This window comes from Aphelocoma coerulescens, chromosome 14, assembly GCF_041296385.1.
Source record: "Aphelocoma coerulescens isolate FSJ_1873_10779 chromosome 14, UR_Acoe_1.0, whole genome shotgun sequence".
Lineage (NCBI taxonomy): Eukaryota > Metazoa > Chordata > Aves > Passeriformes > Corvidae > Aphelocoma > Aphelocoma coerulescens.
Genome location: NC_091028.1, coordinates 1,780,804 through 1,806,570, shown reverse-complemented (window position 1 = coordinate 1,806,570; position 25,767 = coordinate 1,780,804). Strand labels below are relative to the sequence as shown.

At 50.1% G+C, this 25,767-nt stretch overlaps 1 protein-coding gene across 4 annotated transcripts in view; it reads left to right on the top strand.

Moving 5' to 3' along the window:
• Positions 1 to 1,054: 1,054 nt before the first annotated feature.
• Positions 1,055 to 25,767, top strand: part of PIGQ (phosphatidylinositol glycan anchor biosynthesis class Q) — a 34,494-nt gene continuing 9,781 nt past the window's right edge. The window contains exons 1-8 of one of the 4 annotated variants that reach the window (XM_069029589.1): positions 1,055 to 1,177; positions 4,259 to 4,949; positions 10,577 to 10,708; positions 12,271 to 12,391; positions 18,816 to 18,942; positions 20,092 to 20,245; positions 22,848 to 22,959; positions 25,031 to 25,111. In XM_069029589.1, the coding sequence (XP_068885690.1) occupies positions 4,285 to 4,949; positions 10,577 to 10,708; positions 12,271 to 12,391; positions 18,816 to 18,942; positions 20,092 to 20,245; positions 22,848 to 22,959; positions 25,031 to 25,111 (1,392 nt within the window). In that variant the 5' untranslated portion in view covers positions 1,055 to 1,177; positions 4,259 to 4,284. Of the gene's footprint in view, positions 1,178 to 1,497; positions 4,001 to 4,258; positions 4,950 to 10,576; positions 10,709 to 12,270; positions 12,392 to 18,815; positions 18,943 to 20,091; positions 20,246 to 22,847; positions 22,960 to 25,030; positions 25,112 to 25,767 lie in introns of those variants that run through there. The other 3 variants (XM_069029586.1, XM_069029587.1, XM_069029588.1) reach the window with 3 other exon arrangements.

Genomic DNA, 25,767 nt, shown 5'->3' with positions numbered 1-25,767 from the left:
GTCTCTGCTGATATCCCAGACCCAAGTCACGCCTCTCATCCCACATGATCCCTGGAGAGGGTCTTGCTCTCTCCTGGCCCTGGAACATGCACTGAACACAACAGACACCTCGTGGTGCCCTCCAAGACCCCTCTCCCTGCAGAGTGAGGCAGCAGCAGGGAGGGGGGCTGCATGGTCTGCAGGAATGGGGGGATGAGCCTGTCCCATCCCAGGAAGCTGAGCTCCCAGAAAACCAAATCTCCCCCAGCTTATTTCCAATTCTGTGGCATCCAACAACAAAAATAGCATCCCAAACCTTTTCTCTAGCTCACCCCCACTTCTGCACCTGCTCTCCCTTTCCATGTGGGGACCCCCTCATGCTGCCCAGCATCTTCCCAAGCTTGCTGGCCCTGACCCACTGCTGGATCACAGGACAAAGCTCTTGGGCACCTGTTGGCACCCGTGGGCCTCTGCTGGGCCAAGCATCCACTGAGGCAGTCAGGATGGGGGTCAAGACGGTCCCATCAGGACAGCCGAGCCCCCTGCTAGTGGGATGGGGGACAACAGGGTTCCCTGAGGAAAGGCGAGTCCTTGGACTTTGGGGATGAAGGACAGTGTGGTCTCCCATGGAAAGGTGAGTGCCTGGCCTGTGGGATGAGGGACAGCCGGGTCCTGTGAAGAGAGGTGAGACCTGGACTTTGGGGATGGGGGACAGTGGCATCCCACGAGAACAGCTGACAGCCTGGCCTGTGGAATGAGGGACTGCAGGGTCCCGGGAGAACAGCGGAGGCCCTCGGTTTTGGGAAGAGACGACAACGGGGTCCTGTGAGGACAGGTGAGCCCCTGGCCTGTGGGGATGGAGCCAACAGCGTCCCGTGAGCACAGCCGAGCCCCTGGCCCCGCTCCAGCCCGGGCGGTGGCAGGGGAGGCGGGGGGCACTGCCGCTCCTTATCGCGCGGCTCAGGCGGCCCCGCCGCTCTCGGGGCCCGCGGGAAGGCGCCGGGACGAGCCCGGGGAGCGGCGCTGCCGGGAGCGGGGCCGGCGGGGCTCGACAGACCGGAGGGAGGAGCGGGGAGCCGAGGCACAGCGGAACGCGGGCGGCGGGTGGCGGCGCCGGCCGGGCCCGTCCCGCTGCACGGCCCGGCGGCAGCGGCGTCTCCGAGCAACCGCGGGCGGAAGCGGCGGAGCGGAGCGGGCGGTAGGAGCGGGCCGGGCCGGGCCGGGCCGGGCCGGGCCGGGCCGGGCGCGGGGCCTGCGCGGGCACCGGGGAGGCCCCGGCGGGCCGGGGGCAGCGCCGGGCCCTTGCGACACTGAGGGGCTGGAGCGTGTCCAGGGAAGGGAACGGAGCTGGGGAAGGAGCTGGGGCACCAGGAGCGGCTGAGGGAGCTGGGAAAGGGGCTCAGCCTGGAGCAAAGGAGGCTCAGGGGGGACCTTGTGGCTCTGCACAAGTCCCTGACAGGAGGGGGCAGCCGGGGGGGGGTCGGGTTCAGGGAACAAGGGACAAGACAAGAGGAAATGTCTTTAAATTGTGCCAGGAGAGGTTTAGTTTGAACATAGATAGGATAGGTGGGGAAATTTCTTCACGCAAAGCACTGTCACAGGCTGCCCAAGGCAGTGGTGGAATGCCAGCCCTGAAGTGTTCAAAAAGCCCTGTGGATGTGGCACTTGGGGACATGGTTTAGTGGTGGTGGTGCTGCTAGGGGAATGACTGGACTCAATGTTCTCCGAGGGCTTTTCCAACATTTACAGTTCCGTGGTTCTATGATTCTTTATATCCTGGCCCTAATCCCCCTGCAAGGACCGTGGGATGCTCAGGTGTGGATTTGCTGTGGGATCAGTCCCCCTTGGCACCCTGTGGCCACAGGACAGCCTCTGGGGTGAGACCATGGCCACATCCCACCATTCACCTTTGCTTTTCTAACAAAATTTCTGGAATTAATCAGTCCTGGGGTCCTGTATTCATTTTTTGATTGCATTAACACATTTTAGGTGGCATTTATTTTGTTGGTTTTGGTGACCTGAGATCATTGCATTGATGCTCTCAGGGAAAGATGGATGTTTTCAGCAGAAATAGGTGGATCTGGAAGATTTTAGGTGCTTGATGAGCAGGCACTGCATGAGCATTGGTGGGATTTTTCTGTTAAAATTAGCAGCAGTGAAACAGTTGACTGTGATGACATTTGATGTTTCAATCAGTCTATTGAAATGAGTGAGGTGGATGCACGACAAGTCATGGATTTGGGAATACGATACACATTAACATAACAATAGTTGATGAGCTGGTTTTCAACTATCAAGATATTTTGTACAGCCTGAAAATAGTATCAGAGTCTTCTCTGCCATGTCTCCAGCATCCAAAGGGCAGATCATTTGACCTGAGCTATAGCTAGGGTAGTTGGGTGCATGAAACTATGTTAATTTAAAAAGTTGGGGAAGGTGTAAGAGGAAAAACTTGCAAACTAGAGAAGATAAGGGTGAGAAGTGTTTCTGTTTCATGAGAAGTTTTCCCAGAGGATTGTGGCTATCTTTAAAAACAATCTCAGTGAAAAATAAATGTGTGTATGAAAAGTCAATTGACAGTTCCTCTCTGAAATTTCCAGTGGATGGACAGACCTTTAAGGACAGCTGTGCACAGACAGAGAGTCCTTCACAGCAATACTCGCAACAACTGTCCCTCCTTCAGTGGGAAAAACATCACAGAGGCTGCCTTTGATGTTTTGGCTTGGACTGAATTTTCCCTTTTACTGCAAAACTGCAAAGTACATCCCAAGGCTTCCCTCTCCTGAGGGATTTTGTTGGCAGTGTGGTGCTGGAAGCCCAGTGTTTGCAGGTGCTGAAAGCACCCAGCACTGGCCCTCACTGCCCCAGAGATCCTCCCGTCCCCAGCAAGATCTGGAGGCTGCAGAGGGACTTCATTTCTCCCTCTCTGACCTGAGGGATAACCTCAGAGACCTGGAGTCTGTGAGGAAGCAGGATCTCAGAAGAATCATGGAATCATGGCATGGTTTGGCATGGAAAGGACCTTGCAGACCATCTCATTACAGCCCCTGCCATGGGCAGGGACACCTTCCACTATCCCAGCTTGCTCCAAGCCCTGTCCAACCTGGCCTTGAACACTTCCAGGGATGGGGAGTCCACAACTCCCCAGTTTACCCCACGGTGAGTGATTAACCCCAGAGGTTAATCACTCCCTGTAGCTGCTGCTCCATCTCTCCATGCTGTAGGAAATTGCCAGGTGCTGAGCTTTACTGGCTCAGCTCTCCTGTACTAAGGGAGAGGAAAACAAAGCCACCAGGCCCTTCCTGCTGCGCATCCTCCCTCTGTGTTGTAAATACCCTCTGTGTTCCCTTTCCAACTGACTGGGTCCCTCGCAGAGGAGCAGCCTCGGGGGCCTGCGGAGTTTTCACATCCCTAACAAAGCACTGAAGGACAGGAAAGGACAACGGGCGCCGGATGCCGCCTGTTCTGCGCCAGCGCCCTCCTTACTGCAATTATATCCCTGGGAGAAACCTCCACCTTATTTAAAGAGACACTGTCAACTGCCTCAAAGCTCCTTTTTGGAAAAGTCTCCCAAGGCCATTGAGATGTGTTCTTAATGATGGGAGAAAAGCACTGGAGATAAAGAGCCCTGATAAAGCAGAGATGCTTCTCCTCTTTTAGACTGTTGAAGCTAATGAATTAAAACTATTTCAGTTAATCACTGTAGTCCCTTCTGACAAAATTATCGTCTCAGTTTCCAGGTGAGGGGAGTGGGGCAGGAAGAGCTGAGCAATGTGATCAAGGTTGCTCAGTGAGTTTGCCACAGAGCAGAGCTCTGGGCTGTGAGGTGATAAAGGAGACTATAGCATGAACCAGTGTTTGATTGTTGGTAGCAGCAGGAGATACTCCCCAGAGGCACCATGGTGTGCTATGATGTAGTCCCTTCTCTAGGAAGTGCTCCAGCACGTCCAGTGTGGGATCCAAGATCTAAGGCTGGGTGAATTCCTGATCTTGGCTGGTCTGTTGGGCTGTGCTTATCCAGGTACCACCACAAAAAACCTCTCCAGGACTGGAGAAGGGCTTTACTGGGAAACTCCAGGCTTACCTTCAAAGACTGCAGATGATCAGGAACCTCCTGAATGTGTGTGTGGCTGTTGGCTGTCACTAATATCATTACTCAAGTGGTTGGGCTTAGTGTTTTCAAACGTGCTTAGTTCTCCTCTCCAGTGGCTTTGGCCAGCTCACATTTTCCTTGCATTTACTCCCCATCCTCAAGTTTAACTTCTGTGTTTATTGGCAGGTGTATGTCCCTCCAGGGTCACTGTCATGGTACTGAAGGTGTTCTTTCCATCGTGCTGCTCCTCGGCAGACAGCGGCATTTTGATCGGCCGCTGGATCTCGGAGCAGAACTCTGCTGTCATCCTTGCTGTGGTGCACTTCCCCTTCATTCCTGTCCAGGTGAAGCAGTACCTCGGGGAAGTTCAGCGTGTGACTAAAGTCAGTGTTTCTGTGCTTGGCTCATGGAGCAACAGCAAACAGGAGAAAGAAGATAGTCTGAGTGAGTTCCTGGAAGACCTTGGGACCATATTCTGCCATGAGCCGTGGATTCAGATAAGCAAAGAGGGAGACAGCAAATTCTGGAGCTGTTCTACCCTTCAGAAACACTCTAAGAACCCTCAGGAGGAAGAAATCATCTTGGTGTACTATGACCAGCGCAAAGTCATGCTTTCCCATCTGCACCCCCCTTTGGACACAGCTGGCCAGAGGGCAGAGGATGCCTCAAAGCTCTCGGCCATCTTTGACACGGTGGCCAGGAGCCGGGTCCTGTTCATGACCGACAGGTACGACGAGGGGCCCATCAAGCTGACCCACTGGCAGTCAGATGGGGTGGAGGCCAGTATCATTGTGGAGCTGATGAAGCAGGCCTCCGTGCCTGCCTGCATGCTGCTGACATTCCTGCTCTCACTGCTCTCTGGGATCTGCAGGAGCAGGTAGGTGATGTGACATCACCCAGCTTGTTTCACCTGGAAATGTAATTTGTGTTTAGGCATTGCAGGACTACTGCCCAACCCCAGTGAGAAATGTGATACAAAGATGTTCTGTTGGAACAGGCTGCTGCAAGAGGTCCTGCTGGAGTCTGGGGAACTCCACTGAAAACACAGTGCCACAGCCTCCCTCAGAACTCTTTGTGGAGCTGGGAGGTTTTCTGAGGAGGCATTAATGTCCTCCCCATTTGCAGCAGGGATAGTTCAGCCCTGCTTCAGTTTCATCACAGCTGAAACAGTGGATTTCTGGCTGTTCTGTGGCCGACAGAATGACATGAGGCTCTCCTTAATGGCTCGATAGCTGGGTACTCCCTCCTCCCTGTTTGCTGTGAGTCCCTCTGCAGCTGTGAAACATCAGCAAATACTGTTTCTAAATCCATCCTCTCTCCAAGAGACTGTGGTGCTGCAACCTTGGCACTTTATAGAAGTTTAGAGGGATTGCCTGAATCCTTGGTGAAATCCTGTTCTCACAACCGAGAGCCTGAATAGGGTGCTCCAAATGTAACACGTGGCAAGTGCTTGGTCTGGAAATTAATTCTGAGCAGATTTGAAGGGGAGAAAATTAGAATCATGGAATCATTTACCTTGAAAAAGCCCTCTCAGATCATCAAGTCCAACCATTAACCCAGCACTGCCAAGGCCACCACTAACCCAGGTTTCCAAGTGCCACATGTTTTTTGAATGCTTGCAGGGATGGTGATTCCACCACTGCCCTGGTCAGGCTGCCTGGAGAGGTTGTGAAAGAGAGGGGAGTGGAGTTCTGGTTCTAAGCTGCAAGGGGACACTAGAATTGATGAAATTTTGGTAACAGCTACTACTGTATTCATGGATAGATCGTCTCAAGTACAGCCTAAGGGAATGGAGGTTTTTAACAGGTTTCCAGTTGTGTGATACGGTTGTAAAAGAATTACAGTGAAACTCTTCCCATGCAAAGATTTTCTGAGCAGTTGGGTTACACATTTGGGTACACAAAGGGAAAACTGTCCAGTTCTGGACTATTGGAAGAGATTTAGGTTCAGACCCAAACCTAATTATCATCAATGACCCCTGTGTCCTGGGACTGCTCTGTAGATACTGTGTGTTGCTGGTTCTTAATGGTGATTAAGTCACAACTTTGTGGTCGGGCAGAAGATTTGGAGTCAGCTCCAAAGGTCCTTTTTCTGTCTGTGTGCCACCTCCAACAGATAGGATGATTCTTTTCTGCACAGGCACTTGGTCTCACTTGATCCCACCTCGTCTGGTGCCAGGACTCAGGCCAGGCTTGAAGTCAGGTTAAGCCCAAGCCTTGCAGACATCCAGGAGGCTGCAGTCTAAGCCTAGGGTGGGAGCTCAAGCTCACCTGGCAGGTTGGGCCCAGATAGCTGGTACCCAGCTTCTCAGGAATTCTGACTTCATCTTTTCCTAGGGCCAGGATGGATGTTTTGAGGTAGAGCAGCAGCCAGCTGTACCTGCCAGCAGGCAGAATGCAAGACTTGCTGTGCATAAACCTACGCTGAGCCTGTCCGTAGCCTTGGGAGGCAGAGCTTTCTCTCTCCTTTGTTTTATTCACCCACAGTATCAGCTTTATATTTACTTACCTTACACGTGTTTTAAAACATCAGTCTTGGAGAACAGAGGTTAGTACCTGGCTTTATAACAAGTCTCCTGCTTGACCTTGTAAGTCATTTAGAGGAATTTGGTTCCATTTTGCACGTGATGTGTGGTACAACCTCCTTCATGCCAACATACTCGAGGCAGGGAGGGTTCAAGATGTCATGTGCAAGTGTCCTTCCAGTCCCCTCCTCCCCATGCTGGGACAGAACATCCCACAAAATAAGATTTACTGAGTTCTTTCTCCTTCAGGTCACAGGACTTCTTTCTTTCCCTGTTTTTTTGTGATGTTAAGGGATAGTCAGCTTTGAAAGGCCAAAGAAAGAGATCAGCAATGTCCTCTCAGGCTGCAGAGGCTTGGGGATTTTTGGAAATGCCCCTGTTGTGTATTAGCACAGGAGAAGCAGGGCAGCAGGGTTGGAAATCTCAGGGAGAGAGTTGCTGCCATCCCTCCAAGCTCAGCCAGTGCTCCCAAGTCCTGCACATCCCGAATTAAGGCATTTCTTCAGCACCACCGTGTACTAAAGGGTTGCCATTGCAATTCTGCCACAAAGGGACTTGAGGGCAGCATTCCATTATCCCTGAAGGTCTCTGCTCTTGGGGACACTAGGGTGTTTTAGTCTTGAGGCAATAAATTCTGTGTGCTTCTTTTAAAAGAAGTCTGTTTATAAGCACCTCCAGTTCCTCATCCAAAGGGAGGCACTGTTCCTGCAGTTTCTAGCAAGGAGCAAGAAAACACTCAGGAGTTCTGGTTAATGGAGCTTAATATTTGCATGTAATCCAGATTCGGAAAGATTGATTTTCATCTGATGGCTGAAAAATCCCCTCTCACTCTTGGGAAAAAACTGAATTGGAAAATCAAGACTTACTCATGGAGGCTATGTTAATTTAGTGCTAAAATTCCATATATTTGGAAATACCCCAAAGATCTCCTGCTGCTTAAATAATGCAATGACACAACATCACTGGATTTTGTTGGTTTTTTTTATCTGGTTGGTTTTCCATTGAAGTTCTGAAAATTGTTCTATAAACTGTGTGGTAAACAAGTGGGAGTATTTCTGGCAATGCACAGTCGATGTGCAAAGGGGTAGGAGACCACGCACGGAATATTTTTTGCTTTCTTCCTCAGTCCTCCCAGAGAGGAGAGTTCCCATAGCACATCTTGCAGCTGCTCTATTGAGCTTTTTGCAGTATGTTTGTATTTTTATTCCAATAAGTATGTGTATGTATTTCCTTTCCAAAGAAAGTATGTGAGTGGAATAGAGGTTGTGCTTGTGGTGGTGAATGAAAAGAGAGTCAGAGCACAGACAGGGACACCCTTCTGATGTGTTTTTGGGCCCGTGGTGTCCAGCTGAGGAGCTGAACCATTGCAGGCTGCAGTGGGTGCACAATGTTGTGGTGCTCTGGGGATGAGGCTGCTTTGGGAATCGTTCCCACTTGTGCAAGACACTCCCCAGGCAGACAACAGCAGCCTGTCCTTTCCCTTGGCCAGGGGTGTCAGATTGGGGGTGACCCAGGGGTGTCAGATTGGGGGTGACCCAGGGGCTGGCTGCCTCCAGCTTGAGGAGCAGCCGTGGATGGTGAGAGACACCCGCTGCTGAGAGAGGGTGTGACTGTCACCCAGTGAGTGTGTAGTCTAGCACAGGGCCCCAGAACTGCTGCTTCCTGCCTGAGCTGACAGGGTCTGGCAGCTGGTGTTTGACCCATAATTCTTCACCTTCAGCCATCTGTACATAATCCCACAGGTAGAGCGTTTCTCGTTCCCCTTCTTTGCATTTCAAGTGCAATTCTCTGCTCTAGTCAAGTTTTGCCACACCAGAGTTTGTAACCACTGGGCTGGGGTATAATTGGAAGGGAAAACTCGTCTGCTCTTGTGTCTCAGCGAATCTGTGAGCCCAGGTGTGTGTGATCAGTGGCCAGAGCAGTCACCCCCCTCTCCCTCCCCTGCACGGTGCTCTTTTCTCTACCGCCTCAGCTCCCTCCTCCTGACAAGTCAGCTGAGGAACAGTGCATTCATTTGTCTCCAAGGTGGGAGGCTGTAGCGAAGAGCTGAGTAACTTGGAGACCTCAAATTAAGAATGATTCACAGTACACTGCGTGTGTTTCAAACCCAATGTGTCTGAAATTTGAATGAGGAGGGAGGGGGAAGGGGGGACTTCAACACTCTGGTCCTTAAGCTGACAAACTGTGCGTGAAGCAGGGTGCACAGAAGGATGTGGGGAGGAAGGGGACAGCAGCCCCAGGGAACTGAGCAGGGTTTGGAGGACCTGTACCCTTGTGATTGGTGTGAATTGTATAAATAGCGGTGGGCACCCCAGTGTGCCCATCCTGGCCGGTCCTGGAGGCATCTGCTGCTGGGCACGGGCTGGCATGCTCCAGGTGAAATCCATGGAAGGCACGCACAGTTTGCAGGGACATCCATCTCCAGGCCATGCTCAGTAATGATCCAAGCAGCTGGGCAATTGCCAAAGTGAAGCAGGATACAAGGAATGATGGTAGTGTGTGAAATGAATGTAACCTGAAAGACCGTGCCAAAGCAGCACAGGAGAGTAGGTGAAGTGACTAAAAGTGACCGTGGATTCCTGGGCCTGTAATAAAAACCAGTGAAACACTGTGAAAATAGTGCAACAGCTGCACTGGCTACAGTGCAGTGTACAGGAGAGAAGTGATCCAAATTATGTCCCCATCAGAATTTATCCCCCAAACCAAAGCTGGTGCCATGTGCTGCTGTGGTTTCTGTGACCAGCCTGCACGCAGTGCTGTGTCATTTCATCCTGCACAAACCACCAACAGTCCTTGCTTTATAGGTTGTGTGGTAATAAAAGTAACTCCCCAAAATAATTGATCATCATTTAGTACTTTTCTTCTGAGTCATAAGAAAAGAACCGTGTGACTGTTTCCTCCCCTACAAGCCTAATGTGGATGTTAACTTTGAAACCTAATTAAATGCTAAATGTTATGTTATCTACATAATGCTGGTCACTGCAAGGCAGTGGAGAGAAGGTAGAAGCGAAGACCCTGGAAAAGGAATTTGGAAGTAATAAAGGAAAAAAAAAGGAAGAGAAGGATCAAGTGGAAGAAAAAAGCAAAGAGGGGGGGAAAAGGAACATAAACTGCATGGAGGGCACAGCTGTTTGTTATACCAGGCTCACACCACATAGAGACTTGTGATCACCTCTGCTCTTGGGCCGGGCTGGGAGAGCTGGAGGTGTTCACCTGGAGAGGAGAAGGCGCCAGGGACACCTCAGAGCCCCTTGCAGGGCCTAAAGGGGCTCCAGGAGAGCTGCAGAGGGACTGGGGACAGGGATGGAGAGACAGGACACAGGGAGCTGTGTCTGGCTTCCCAGTGCCAGAGGGCAGGGCTGGATGGGATATTGGGAAGGAATTGTTCCCTGGGAGGGTGGGCAGGCCCTGGCACAGGGTGCCCAGAGCAGCTGTGGCTGCCCCTGGATCCCTGGCAGTGTCCAAGGCCAGGCTGGATGGGGCTTGGAGCAGCCTGGGCTAGTGGAAGGTGTCCCTGCCCATGGCAGGGGGTGGAATGGGATGAGCTTTAAGGTCCCTTCCAACCCAAACCATTCCATGATCTGTGATGAGTAACACTGGGCTTTGTGCAGCGGTTACACTGTGCTGTAGTGTTGCACTGAACACACAACTTGACTCTGCCCTCCTGGAGACTGGAGCATTGTGCCAGCCTAGTGATGTATCCAAAAACCGAGGTTGGAATCAGGATTGCCTTGTGGCTTCCTTGGAAGCGTGAGACACATGGTTTGACAGAGTGCAAATGAGAGCTTGGCTTGTCTGCATGTCTTGGTCTGGCAAGGCTGCCTTAATTCTGTTAACCTTTCAGAGAGTCATTAACATCTAATCACCAGCTCTGGTTGCACAACCTTAGCTTTACACTGACTGTTTTGCATGGATTTTGGATGCTGGCCTGCCTGCTGCATGGCAAAGGCAAGAGGAGACATTCCCATGTGTTTCTGCAGGGTGCTGAAGTTTTGGCCTTTGTCTTTCTTGTGGAGCAAACTCTCAACTTGTGAGCAGCTGGGACATCGCCTGCAGCACCTCCAGGTCATCAGCAGCACCAAGAAGGCTCAAAACCAAAATCAGCTGATGAGGTATGGAGTACATGTAAAGTTAGGTGTGTCTTGGCTCTATTCCTGTCTCCTGTAGGGAACCCGAACTGTGGATCCCATGCCTGGACAGCACTAGGTCCTCGCTGCACCCTCTCATGTTGCTCTACTCCCTGCTAGTTTGCACATCTTTACTCTGCACTGTATTTGTATGCATATATATTTGTATCTTTATATGTTAATTATGCCTTTTGCCAGATACCTACCTTTATCCCTAGCCTGGGAAAGGCAGCTGGGATATTGCACCCCAAAAACTTGTACTGCACCCATGTGTGAGTGCTTTGCTGTCACTACTCCCACAGGCTCATTGCTTTCACATGTGCTGCTGTCAACCACTGCCATCCATCAGTGTTCAGTGGCACTTTCCATAAGAGCAGAAAGGTTTAAATGCTCCCCTCTTTCACCCACTCTTTTGGGGGAGCTTTTTGTGCAGAAACTGCAGACCAGAGACTCCACTTACACTGTTAGAACAGTAAAAAAGTGTAAGAGAAAAAGCAAACATGCAGCACAGTGAGAGGAACAGAGCAGAGATCTGAGACAGATATTGGATGCCCTACGGCTCTTCCACAGCCAGTCTTGTTCTCTATGGTTCTCTGATCCTGCAGTAATAGACTCCCAGGGAACACTTAAAATAGATTAGCAGATTTGAAGGCCAAAAGTAACTGTGATTGTTTAATCTGATTTCCTGAATAACTCGCGTCATGGAATTCCATTCAGAAACTCAAGCAAGGAAGGGGGAGCTCAGCAGCCCTTCTGGGTTTGTGTATGACCCCAAAACCACTGTTTATGACCTTGCCTCAGAAAGCCATCTGATCTCAGTGTGGGTGCACCAAGTGCTGGTGCCCTCAGGACTGGTAACTGGTAAATCTCCCTGAGTGTATATGTACCTTTCTGTCTAACATTCCTCTTTGTGGCTTCAATCCCCTCTTTGCTCCCTGCTAAGAAAGGTTTCGTGGTGTGGCAGGTTCTGAGCAGCTCCATGTTTAGAATCATGGAATCACAGAATATCCTGAGCTGGAAGGGACCCAGAGGGATCATCCAGTCCAGCTCCCAGCCCTGCCCAGACCCCCCAACAGTCCCACCCTGGGCATCCCTGGCAGCGCTGCCCAAACGCTCCTGGAGCTCTGGCAGCCTCGGGGCCGTGCCCATTCCCTGGGGAGCCTGGGCAGTGCCCAGCACCCTCTGGGGGAAGAGCCTTTCCCTGATATCCAACCTAACCCTCCCCTGACACAGCTCCAGCCGTTCCCTGGGTCCTGTCCCTGTCACAGATCGGAGCTGCTCCTCAGGAGGAAGCTGTAAACAGTTGTGAGGTCTCCCCTCAGTCTTCCCCTCTCCAGGCTGAACAAACCTGTTCTGTGCTTGGCCACAGAATGAGCAGCACACCAGTGGACGTGAAAAGATTCTGCAATTGTTCCTCTTCAGTGAGTTGTCCTGGTGTCCCTGGGACATTAAAGGTGCTACATAAGCAAAGCCAACAACTGTCATTGAAACTTTAAGCACTGCCCTTCCTTTTTCTCTCGCTCTGTTTCTCTCTACCCTGCCTGCAGGAAAGCCAACATCTTTGTCTCTCTGCTGATTGATGTGGCCCTGGGGATACTGCTGATGTCGTGGCTGTACAGGAAGAACCGCATTGGTCACCTTGCTGACACTCTCATCCCTGTGGCTGATGTAAGTGGCCAAATCTGATCCCCTTTCACCTGCTCTGGGCACTGCCCAGCTCTCAATGCCTGGGGTGGTTGTAAGGAGGCAAAGCCTCACACACAAGGGTTTCAGAGAGACCTGTCTGAAGTCATGCAAATTAGGTCTTCTCAAGAACAGTGAAATCTTCAAATCAAGCCTGTTGGGGCTGCTCAAAAGAAACTCAGCTCTGCTTTGCATGTGCTGTGAATAGTAATTAGATGTTTATGGGAGGGCTCCTCCAGCTCCTAAAGGAACAATTATGGCTTGGACAGAGCTCTGCAGCTGCAGGTTGGGTGGTTATGGAAGCACAGTGCTTTTATTTTTTTCCAGAGTCAACAGAAAGCGTCCTCAGGTTGTTGCTATATGAATTGTGGTGAAAAAAAAGCCATAACCTGAGTTGAATCTGATAAACTGCTGGAACGTCAAACATGATAAGCAGTGCAGCTGTGCTTGTAAAGGAGTTTCGTGGGGAAGTCCAAAGGCTTTGCTGGTCAGGGTACAAACACCTGAAATCCTGCCTAAGAGCTCTGGGGTATGGATGCTAAACTAGGAAAACTTGCTGTGTCTTGTGATTTTCTTAAACATAACTCCTCTTGCCCACTGAGATCCCTCAACATCAGCAGAAATTCACGTATAGCAAGTATGACTCACACTGTCCTGCTCTTCTGGTGGTTCGTTTTAGGTGCAGAGCTCCAGTATATCTGTTTAGTGGCAGTAGGGAACATATAATGTACTTCAGAGGCTGGAGACCAGACCACTAATCTGAGGTCAGCTCTGTTTTAAGAGCTTCTGTGTCTTGGGAATACATGTGCAACCAGTTTTGAGCCCTGCCATGCAGCTGCACAGCCTAATCCTTTCTCTGCCTAGTTTGCTTTCATTTCTGAATGGATCTTTCCATTGGTTTCTTTCTAGCAGCTGGAGAATGTCTTCTCTCTGCTCTTTCTCCAACTTCTTGGCTGGGAAGAACTTAAATCTGATCAGAGAATTCCAGCAGCAGTTTATTTTTCCTATTTATGCCACATTTCCTGGGAAGAGCTCACATTTCCCTTGACAATGATCTTCTTGGTCCATGTCTAACTCCTTAATGATTACAAGGTCTCTGATCATTCTTGTACATGCTGGACTTTCAGAAAGCATGTATGGAGTGTCCAGCATAGCTGTGGATCAGGATTATTGCTGGTTTTCTTATCGTTCATAGTCAAACTTTTAAGGACAGCATGTTCTAAGGATTGCTGCAGACACTACTCAGCAGCAGTGGTGGGTAGGAAGAAGCACATTTGTTGCAGGACACTTGCTCTTGGTTTTGAGCTCTACACTGCAAATATTCCTCTAAGCCTTATTCCTACATCTTTTCCCTTACAGATATTTCAGCTGGAGAAGTCTGAATTCTTTAGAGCTTTCCCTTTGGGATTACTGGAAGTACCCAGCTCTCAGAAATCTGATTTCTTAACAAGTCTGCAGGGAAGTGGCTTTGGCTGCATTCCTGGTTGCACAGGTGGCTCCAGGAGGGATTCCATCTGCCCAGTGTCTTTGGCAGATGGACGCTCTCCGTGTTCAAGGTGTGTCCAACCCCAGCACCTGTCCTGGCCAGGCTTGCTTGTGAGGGTTGCTTGTTTGTTCCTCTTTCAGTAATTTAGCTCATCTGTCACTCAGCTTTTGCCTCATAGTGTCAGCTATCTTCACCAAGTCTCCTCCAAGTGTGGACTGTTACCTGGCTATCACCAGGAGCTGTTTGCTTTCTTTCCTGGAAGTGCTGACTCCTCCATATCTGGGGGGGCTGATAGCCAGTCAGTGCCTTTCTTCCCTGTTTTTCCAGGCTTATCAGTTCAGGCCACTCACAACTCTTCTTTTTTCCAGCCTTACTTTCTTCTTTCAGTCATATGAGATTGTGGACATAAAATCATTTGGAGTCCTTTTACTGCCTTTGCTGGGCATTGATTTATATGCATTATGTGCAGGCCTTAAAAAAGGCAGATCTGAGTGATCCCAAAATATACCAATGACTTCAGCCTGTGGTGTGCAAGCCAGCACCACTTCTTTTCCAGTATGACAGCAAAATCTCCCCTCAGCCATTCAGCAGTAGGTTTCCTCTCTGCTGCTGAGTGTCCATCTGGTCTGCATTATTCCCGTCACAGGGCTTTCTCAAGTGCTTGTGTTGCCAAGTTCAGTAACTCAGCATTCCCTGTGTGCAGAGAGCTCCTGTTCCTTGCCTAACACTCTTCTGCTTTGAGCTGTGCCCAGATCTGCTGATGGCATTGACCCTACACCTCTGTGTCTGTTGGTAAATAAAACATTGGATATCTCATTTCTCCCCCAGAGGGTGCTGGGCACTGCCCAGGCTCCCCAGGGAATGGGCACGGCCCCGAGGCTGCCAGAGCTCCAGGAGCATTTGGAGAATGCTCTCAGGGTTGCCCAGGGTGGGATTGTTGGGGTGTCTGTGCAAGGACTTTGATGATCCCTGTGGGTCCCTTCCCACTCAGGGTATTCTGTGTTACTATTATAATAAGATTGTTACATATAATAAGGCCATATACATAACCTCACTTTAACCTTATTGATTTTAATATTGACAGGCTAACCTTATATAACATAACCTTATTGGTTTGATTGATTGATTTTAACATTGACAAAATCCCAGCTGTGTGGGGCCTGGATACAGTGCTCAGGTTTTTTCCAGCCAACATCTCTCTGGAAGGAAGCAGTGCAGGTGGGTTATTTTGACTCTCAGCACAGCCAGGGTCACAAGCTCAGCCTGCTGGCAAGAGTTCAAGCTGTGTTCCCTGGCCATCCCTTGTCATCCCCTGATAAAATGGACCTCAAATCAGCACGTGGCTGGCAATTGTTGATGCTGCACAAGACATCACTGAGTGCAGCTCCCACTTTCCCAGCGTGCTGTGCTGGCTGTAATAACAAGTTGCTTTTGTCACTCAGTGAGGCAGATGTGATTCAGAGACACCCAGGGAGTAACTGGCAAGGAGCTGTTAGGAAGGACTGATTTTTGAAGCAGGCTTTCAAATCCAAAAATGGAAAACTTGAATAATCTTCCCTCTGTGGGTGCCCTCACAACTCCTACCTTCCTCCTTCCTCTTGATCCCACCAGGCTTCCCAATGGTTCTCCTTGCTTTTGCCTTCCATGAGACAGCCTCCTTCCAGAAATACCTGACTCAAAGCACTGCACTGGTTTTAAACAGAACTGCTTATAAACCATCTCCTCTTTTTTCCCCTTCATCTCTTTTATCCTTGCCGATGTCTCTTTTCCCTAAGTTGTAATCTGTTTGAAACAGTTACATATTTATCATAGACTGTGCCTGCAAAAGCATTGCTGGGGCTTGGAGATAATTGGATGTATGTTCCTACTCAGTCCTGTTCCACTGATCCATAAACAGAGCAAGCAGAGAGAACACTTCCTGGAAAATGTTTTTAGATGTTAATTCGTAAAATTGTGTATCTTAGAGCCCCAACCACCTGCAACAGACACAGGGCAGGTGTGTCTGACAGGGAGAGCTTTGACTCTGCGTGCCCTGACTTGCACCAGATAGACCCTTAAAGCTGGAAAAGACCTTTAGGATCACTGAGTCCAACCATCAGCCCAGCACTGCCATGTTCACCACCAACCCCTGTGCTCAAGTGCCCCCAGAGATGGTGACCCCAGCACTGCCCTGGGCAACTGTGCCAGGGCCTGACCACCCTTTCAGTGAAGAAATTTTCCCAATATCCAACCTAAACCTCCCCTGGCACAACTTGAGGCCATTTCCCCTTGTCCTGTCCCTGTTCCCTGGGAGCAGAGCCCAAAGGTCCCCCCTGAGCCTCCTTTGCTCCAGGCTGAGCCCCTTTCCCAGCTCCCCCAGCTGCTCCTGGTGCTCCAGCCCCTTCCCCAGCTCCACTCCCTTCCCTGGAGCATCACAGTGCCCTGTGTGTCCTTCTCCATCCGTGTCACATCAGCATTAGTCCTCTGCACATGGAAAGTAGGAAGAAGAGCATGACAGTAAAGAGAGTATTTCCACAGTGAGCTCATCTAACCCTCGTTAGCTCCAGTCTCTCTTCAGTTTGGTCATGTCCCAGCACCCTGTTATGAAACACTTCCAAACCACTGTATCTGATTTATTAATATGCCCACATTCAGTATTCATGACTGCAGGAGGAGAATTGGACTCCCAGACACCTTTCCTGATTCTACTTGCTATTGATCAGTCCTAAAATATCTGTCTGGAAAACAACCTGCAAGGTTATGCCTCAGGACTCGGTTTTGAGATGCCTTGCCCAGCTGAATGACAGCAAGGTAGGGCACCTTCCCAGGGCTACGTGCCCCTGTCAGGGTTTAGCAGCACCTCTGGGACTGGCAGCCTCCAGAAATACTCACTGCTAAAATCCAGCCTTGCCGAAGGACTGCTTTCAAGCATTTAAATATTTCATTAAAATCCCCAAATGCTTTTTCTAAGTTACCAATCCAACACTTTAAATATTAAAACCAGTCTATTTATAAAGCAGCAAACGCTTCTTAGCCACGGAGGTGAGCTCCATGGGATCCAATCAGCCCTGACTTGCAGTGAGACAGAGGGAAAAGGAAGGAAATAGAAAGACAAGCCTTCTGGAGAAGTTGAAAATGGAGCCATTAATTTTGCCACTGCACTAAAAGTAAATGTTTACAAACACATTTTGCCAGGATCTGTTGGTTAATAAAGAAAATGGAATCATTCCCTGGAAATAATTTTTCCTTAGGGAAATTATACATGTGAGTGATAAGGAAAGTAGGCTGCAGTGCATCATCTTTAGGGAGTGTGGCTTGGTGGTTCTACACATGGGCAGTTTTCAGTGCCCTTCACTTGCATAGGCTTTAAGTGGGATTTTTGAAGACAGGGCTTTTCCTCACAATCTCTGTCCATGTGGGAAAGTGTAAGAGGTCACTTCTTCCAGGTATTTTCCCACCTGTTTGCTGAAGGTTATCACTCTCAGCTCCCTCAGTTCAGAGCTTGGTAACTGGAGCTCAGCAATGGTTTCAGCTCAGGGGAGTAGGGCAGGTGTGAAATTTTGAGGAGAAAACTCACCCAACTGCAAGGGGAGTGTGGAGTAGTGGAGTGGAGAGAGAAAATCAATAAATAACACCAGCCTGGGCTGAAATCACCAGAAAATGTGAATCACAGCCCTCAGTGAAGGGTCTGGAGCACACATTTGAGGTAGGGAGGAACAAGCCCACAGCTGGTGTTTGGTTTTTTCTGCAGCAGTGAAGTGACAGCACACGGGGCAGGCAGGAACAGCTCCTGAAACTCAGCACCAGAGTCCTGGGGGAGCTGCAGCTCCAATCCTGGGGTCAGCCAGGAGGGACACTGAGGGGCTGGAGCAGGTTCAGGGAAGGGAGCAGAGCTGGGAAGGGGCTGGAGCCCCAGGAGTGGCTGAGGGAGCTGGGAAAGGGGCTCAGCCTGGAGAAAAGAAGGCTCAGGGGGGACCTCCTCACTCTCCTCAACTCCCTAACAGGAGGGGGCAGCTGGGTAACAAGTGACAGGACAAGAGAAAACAGCCTCAAGCTGCAGCAGGGGAGGTTTCAGTTGGATATTGGGAAAATTCCTTTATGAAGAGGGTGGGCAAGCATTGGAACAGGTTGCCCAGGACAGTGGTGGAGTCACCATCCCTGGAAGTGTTCAAAAAGCCACGTGGATGTGGCACTCGGGGATGTACCTGGCAGTATGGGGTTCATAGGACTTGGTGATGTTAGAGGTCTTTTCCAGCCATAACCATTTTCTGACTCAGTGATGTGGGGAGGAGCTCCATTAGTGTTTTTCCTCAGTGATTCAAGGCTGCTCCGTTGCTGGGATGCCATGAGTACCTGCCCATGAAGCCTGCAGAGTGATAGGCAAGATCAGTGCTATTGTCTAGTACACCACAAAGGATCAAGAAAGTTTGTGCATGAAATACATTCATGTGATTGTGTTTTCTACCCTGTTCTAAACACAGATTGTTTATAAAAATCCACTCTTTTTTGCCCAGCAGTGCACTGCCATCTTCCCCCCTTTTAAAATCCTGACAGCCTTCCCCAGCTCATCTCTGACTTTTCACCAGATTGTCCCCAGAAGTGGATTTGTGCACCAGCATTTGCCATCTATTTCCAGAACCCTCATTACCCCAATAAATCCCACTGTGCAAGCCTTTTAGAGGTGACACAGCTCCATGTTCCCAGCACAGAGACCACTGAAGCAGTTCAGGTTCCTCTCAGCTGTTGGGTTTGATTCAGTAAGGACTTTAATAAAGTTGCATTTCTGATTTAAGTAGTCATCTGTAAAGCAGGTGTTTGGATTTTTTCCCATTGCTTTGAAGGTTGTGGTGGAATACTTGAGGGGGCAGCAATTGCAGTGCACTAGCCCTGTTCAGTGTGGTTGCAGTCTTTTCTCTCCATGGCCTTGCTTCCTTGTGTTTGCAGCACGTGGCTGAAGAGCTGCAGGACCTGCTCCAGTGGCTGATGGGAGCACCAGCTGGACTGAAAATGAACCGAGCCTTGGATCAAGTTTTGGGCCGCTTCTTCCTCTACCACATCCATCTTTGGATCAGTAAGTGAAATTGTTTAACTTTCCAGCCTCCCTTTTCATCTCTTCCCTCGGTGTGTTTAATGTTTGCCTAGAGGTGAGTAATGAATCAAAATGCACTTCTGCAAGTACAGACGTGTCTGGGAGTCTTCCTGCTGTGGGAACTGAAGCCAAAGTTGGATTCCCACACAAGGAATTCATGCATATTAAAGTGCTGATGTAATGCTCTGCTAGAAGTGCAGATCCTGCTGGCGCTTAGTTACTGTCACTGGTGGTGAGTGTCCAAGGGAAGGCACTGCTGTGAGGTCTTTTGTAGGGTTCCGTGGTCTTTGCCATGTGAGAGGCAGCTCTTGGGATAGGGATGAGAAATGTGCAGGGATGCAAATGCCAGCCCTGTCCTATCACCAACGTCAGCTTAGTGCAATTTTATTGTTTCAGGTCCTTCCTTGAAATAACACACCCCTGTTATCCTTGATGGAGGAGTACAGGCATGATGGACGTGAACTCCATAGTTATTATATTGACTTACTTTGTTCACCAGTCAAGTATGGTCTTGTTTCTGTGACTTTGCCCCACTTTGGTGATGAAAGAGACTGTTTGTCCACACTGCTTTATTTTACAAAAGCCATATGAGGTGGCTTTTGTGGGAAGAGCAGAAAAACAGGAATGGTTGTGGTAAAGGTTGATGTGAACAGTTAAAAAGGTACTTAAGAACCTGGACACAAATGTAGAAAATCAAATGTTACATCCCTGGAAGTGTCCAAGGCCAGATTGGATAGGACTGGAAACAACCTGGTCTGGTGGGAGGTGTTCCTGCCCATGGCAGGGGGGTGGCACTAAATGGTCTTTAAGGTCCCTTGCAACCCAAACCATGCCATGCTAATTCCATGAAATCCCATGTGGAGAAAGGTGACTGCTGTGTTCAAGCTAAGCACACTCCTCCCCATCTTCCCAGTGCTGCCCCACCTTGAGGCAGAAACTTGGGCAGAAAGAGAATTTTTGTTGGCCCTCCTAAAGAGAAGATGACATCTAAAGGAGTTTTCCAGCTTCACTTGCATGTTTTCATGGCTCTGATTTCTGGAGCAGTGTTCTAGGGTGAGGAGAATCAGCCTTTTGAGAGGGTCAGGAGGGAGATGACCCAGTCAAACACTGACCCTCTGCCATGTCCACCAGGCTACATCCACCTGCTGTCCCCCTTCATTGAGATGATCCTGTGGTACGTGGGGCTGTCGGCTTGTCTGGGCCTGACCGTGGCTCTCTGCATCCTCTCCGACATCATCGCACTCCTGACCTTCCACATCTACTGCTTCTATGTCTACGGGGCCAGGTGAGTCCCCCTCCCTCTCTGGGGTTTGCTTGGAAACACCTCAGGCCATGGTGAAGCATTCAGTCCTGGTGTAGTTCTCCTGAATTCAGTTTAACCCACAATTAATTTCTTGCAGTCTTTTAAGCCCGTAGAAATGATGGCCACAGTAGTACAAGCAACCTACCTTTCATTTCTCCTGCATTTGGATATTTATCTGTCATGGTAGTGACCTGGAAAGATAAAACTGCATGGCAGGCAGAGGACAAGAAAGCAGCAAGCAGCTCACCCCATCCCTTTGATTCAGCCTCGGAGTTCTCTCCTCAGTTGCATCCTGCTGGAGATACGGAGGGGAACTGGAAAACAGGAGGAGGAGAGGGGAACCCCTGTAGTTTTGGAGAAGCCCCAAAATCCCAGTCTCTGCCCTGCTTCAGAGGTCCTTGCCTGCACTGTGGAGCACAGATGGCAGGTTTGGGGTCACAGGGGGTCTGTGATACTCTCCTGGTGTCGTTGTCTGGAGGGTCCCATGGCCTGAGAGCTGGGCAAAGGCTCTGAATGAGTAGGGGGAGTGCAGGGGGCTTTGGGGCCATGTTGGGGTTCCTGTGCAAGAGGTGCCCATCACTGTGCTCTGTTCCTGCTCTCCTCTAACTTGTGCTGCACCAAGGAGTCCCACAGGCCGCAGGATGTGCTTGCCAGGGAGGTGGGATACAAGAGATAAAGGACCTTTTGCCTTATAAGGTACAGAATGGCCATTGTCCCTCCTCAGGCTTTACTTTGCAAACAACACAAGAAATAGTAAATCTTTAGATCTGGGTAGTTTAGGGAATGGTTGGAAATATTGAGACCTAATTTATGAGCCAGATCTGTTGTGAGCATAGGTCTTACACCCAGAATCAGTAATGTCAGGAGTGGGAGGTCTCTTCTCAACACCTCTAATTACTGGAATTTCTGTGTTGGTCTGTGAGGAGTGGCCTTGCTCATCCTAGTTGTGCAGAGTGGTAGTAGGAAGTAGGAAAAGCATTTTCCCAGCTGATTGCTCTTCCCTGGAGCTGCAGGGAGCCAGCCCACCTGTCTCGTGTTTGTCAGAAGTATAGAGAGCTGTGCGCTGTTACCGTGGGGAGCCAGGAAGAGTCAGCAGTCACCCGCAGCCACCACAGCCCCTTGAATTCCTGTGGCTGGCAGGAGGAAGGATTTGCTGGTTCAGGTGCTGGTGAAGCCTGAGATCCCCTTCTGGGGCAAACAGCAGAGTGAAACGAGGGCAGGCGTGTGTGTGCAGGCAGCAGGGCAGGTGGGGCAGGTGCCACTGCAGCAACACCCACTGGGTGTCATGTCGGGGTGCAGGGAGAGCATGGCCTTAGTCAGAGCCATGGGCAGGTGTGTGCCAGAACCTGGAGGAGTTGTCCTGGGCTCCCTCCTGCCTAGGGATTAGTGCACCAAGCTGTGCCTGCCAGTCTGGAGGCACCCTGCCAATTCCTTGAAGCAGTTGGTGTTCCTCAAACCAGATTCTTCTCTTGGATGAGACTCCTTGCCTCTGCTTTCATATTGCTGCTGTGAAATCTGAGCAGCCTCCACACCTTAGCTAGCCTAGTTTGCCAGTCTGGCTTTCGTAGCTCAGGCTTTCTCAGACTCTGTTCTGCCCCACACATTGGCCATGTACCCTTTCTTTACATCCCTGTATGTTGGCACAGCTGCCCAGGGCTCCTTGTGCCTCCTCTCCATCCCAAGGGCTCTTTCTTCTTTGATGTTATTCCATAAAGAGGTGTCTGTTTCCCACCCCTTGTCACCCCAAGTTTCCCTCACCGTTGTCATCTTTCTGTGAGGGAAGTAGCTCCAAGTCTCATAGCACCAAGTTCTGAAAGCCTGAGGAAGGGGTGCAGTAGGGGCCACCAGGCATTTCAATGATCTCTTCCCACTCTTAAGGATTTTTAGAGCTGTGGGTTACCAGAGAAGCTGCAGGGGCTCCACTCCTCCCCCTTGCATCTCTGTGCTGCAGAGGCACAGTTGCATTGCAGTGGACTCAGGTGTGGGGGTAAGACCTTGGCCAGCCCTGTCTGCAAGGGTGTGAAGGCAGGGGAAGGGACAGATCTGACCTGGGGAGACACAGGTGAGCTTGGGGAAATACGATTGCTGGTTCTTTTCATAGAACCATGGAACAGTTTGGGTTGGAAGGGACCTTAAAGCTCATCTCATTCCAACCCCTGCCATGGGCAGGGACACCTTCCACTGTCCCAGGTTGCTCCAAGTCCCATCCAACCTGGCCTGGGACACTTCCAGGGATCCAAGGGCAGCCACAGCTTCTCTGGGCACCCTGTGCCAGGGCCTCAGCACCCTTTTGCTGCAGGGAAGATGTTGCCATGAGGCTGGTGATTGCTGCAGCCCCAGGGCATGGCCTGGCCATTGCCCTCCAGTGGCCCAGAGCTGGCTGCAGTAGCCCCCATGCCAGAGGCCAGCCCAGATAGGGTTTGCTGAGCCATGAATCTTTATCTGCATCATTCCCAGTGGGTTTCTTTTGCCACCCCTGGCTCTGCAGGTGGGTGAGTGGGCATGGGGCTGTGATGGTGACAGCTGGGTGGTGCTGGAGCTGGGCACTGCCAGCTGTGCTGCACAGAGTCTTCTCTTTGCTCAGGCTCTACTGCCTGAAGATCTACGGCCTGTCCTCTCTGTGGCGCCTGTTTCGGGGCAAGAAGTGGAACGTGCTGCGGCAGCGGGTGGATTCCTGCTCCTATGACCTGGACCAGGTAGTGCCACAGCCCCAGGGACACCCCAGGGCACTGCCCACAGGGATGGCCTCCCATCCTGCTCTGACTGATACTGGGACAGAGCCACGGGAGCCTTTGTGGTGCCCAGAACAGGAACATACCCCGACACTGACTCCATGGCTCTTCTGCTGCCTTAGAGCACTCCTTGACTGCCCTGCAACACCCCTACATTGCCCTGCACCCCTTTCCTGCCCCCCAGCACCCCTTCCTTACCTGCAGCGGCCCTTCCCTTCCCTGCACCCCTCCCCTTCCCTGCAGCACCTCTTCCCTGCTCTGCACCCCTTCCTTGCACCCCTTCCCTACCCTGCACCCCTTCCCTGCTCTCCAGCACCCCTTCCTTGCCCTCCAGCACACCTTCCCTTCCCTGGACCCTTTCCCTGCCCTCCAGCATCCCTTCTCTTGCTCAGAGGGCCAAATTCTGGCAAGTACAGAATTGCCCTGAGCACCTGCCAGGCACCCGGCGAGCTGTGGTGGGTGCTGCAGATGCTGGCAGCTCCCGGAGGCTGGAGTGGGAACGGGGGAGGGATGGAGGCAGTTGGAAATGTGGTGCCCAGCAGTGTTGCCACAGTAACAGCCGTGGCAGCGTTTCTATTAAAAGGCCCCGTTTCATTCACGTTGTGCTGGAGCCTGGCCCACACACTCTCACTCAGGCAGAAGCAATTTTTGTGGAGTGCTGTAAGCTCTTTTTAATTTCTGAAATGCCATGCAAAAGTCCAGCAGAGCCTGAACTGCTCCAGGCCAGCAGCTGCAAACATCACTGAAATAATACAATAATATTTGGAAACTTGCAGGGTCAGCGCCTCTCTCTATTACAGCAGATAACTTTGAGCTTCTTGCACCACAGCTGAGAGCTGGTTTTCTGTTTCTTTGGTGATTAAAAGCCTCTGTGCCAGGTTTGCATCAGGGCTCACTCCCTGTGTACTTTGAGGAGAATTGGTTTGGCACTTCAGGCTTCATCCTGCTGCCCTGGAGACCAGTGGGAATTGTGTCGCTGGCCGGGTAGGAAGAGACATTCAAAGCAGAACTTAAAAGACTTTTGGAGGTTTAAACAACTGCAGTGGGGTGACAGGAGAGGGGAGAAACAACTGCTGTGAGGAGAATGGATTGGGTTGTGATCTATTCCTGGTTACATCCCTAAAGCTGGGATGCTGATCCACCTCTGTGCCGTGGCTGCTGGGTTATTTTCTTCCATGATGTCCCACAGCCGTGGTCCCTTTTTGCAGAGGTTGCAGTGCCCTGCGCTCCTGTGGCCTCTCTGTTCTGGAAGCGGTGACTGGAAATTGAAGAGTCAGGTCCCTGTTTGTTACAAATCTGAGTTTCTCCCACTGGAATTATTTAGACCTATACCAACTGGGCTGGCTCAGAGTAAAAATAACTTTTTCTGTGGGCAGTGGAGCTAATAACACCTGCTTCCTTCGGGATTTTTCTCCTTTATCTTCTAAATATTGCTCCCTGACTCCAGCTTCTTCCTCTCTCCCACCTTCCCACTGAGCAAGAGGCAGAATTCCTGTGGCTGGACAGCTCAGCCGATTGCTGACTTGGGGAATGTTTATCACCCAAATTCTGTCAGGTTTGCACCAGGTGCCTGCACTGCTGAAACAAGGAGGAGCAGAAGTACCTATCAATTCTTTACAGAATTCCCATTCAAATTACCACTTCTTTTTCTTTTCCACATTTTTCTGATCAGTGGCTCTAAAACTTTTGGGGACAGAGAGTGGAAAAATTCCAATATCATGTAAGTCTTGTTTCCTAAGGAAGCTGGCCTGAAATGGGAAATCTTGAGTGTTGTCTATAAAGGAAAAGTGCTGTCAGGATCCAGCTTTTATTTATTTTTCCAAATGTATCCCCATAATAAGGAGTTCTGAAGAAGGCCCAGTGAGAGGAGAAATACTGAAAATATCCAAGGTAACAGCAGTATTCACATAGGCAACATAAAAACACATTAAGGAGTCCTGCAAACTTCCATTGCCTCAGAGTCTCCTATTCTTTATTTGTAATGTATTTTATTTTGCCATTGCTCTGCTCATGATTGTGTTTCCTTTTTCCCTAGTTATTTATTGGCACTTTGCTCTTCACAATCCTGCTGTTCCTCCTGCCTACAACTGCACTGTATTATTTGGTGTTTACCCTGGTAAGATTTAAGCCTTGAAACAAGTCAAACTCTCTTCTGAGATAGTGAAAAATGGTTTCCTAGGTGTTTATGATCATCCATAAAGAAAATAAAAATGTGGGTCTCTTAGGAAGGATTCTCACACAGCTCATGTTTGTGTTTTTCCAAAGGGAATTCCCAGCAAATCCTGGCCAGCAGGAAAAGCTGTTCCCCTCTCTTTCTCTCAGAAGCTGTTTTTTTATCTTTCCATCCACATCTGCAGTGATGGCCCCTCTAGTCTGATCCAGAACTTTTTTTTCAGGGAATTAACTTGCTGTATTAAATGTTTTCCACCAAGCTTTCCTCAGAGGCTGGAACTTCTTTATTTTTCTTTTTTTCCCCCCAATATGACCAGTCCTCTCTGTGGTCTGCCCAGAGCCAAATTTTCCACAGACAGTGGCCATCACATGCTTTCAGCCGCTTTTTTGAGCCCTCTCTTTTCAGATGAGCTTGGCAGCAGAAAATAACTGCAGTGTGACAAAAGGAGGTGCTTTAGTCAGGGACAGAAAACACAGAGCAGGAAGCTCATTTCTGCCTGCTCTGCTCTTGCTTAGGCTCTACGTGGGGTTTCTTCAGGCAGAAATGAGCTGCTGCAGCTCACTCTTGGAGAGAGGGAAATTTACATTCACTGGTACATA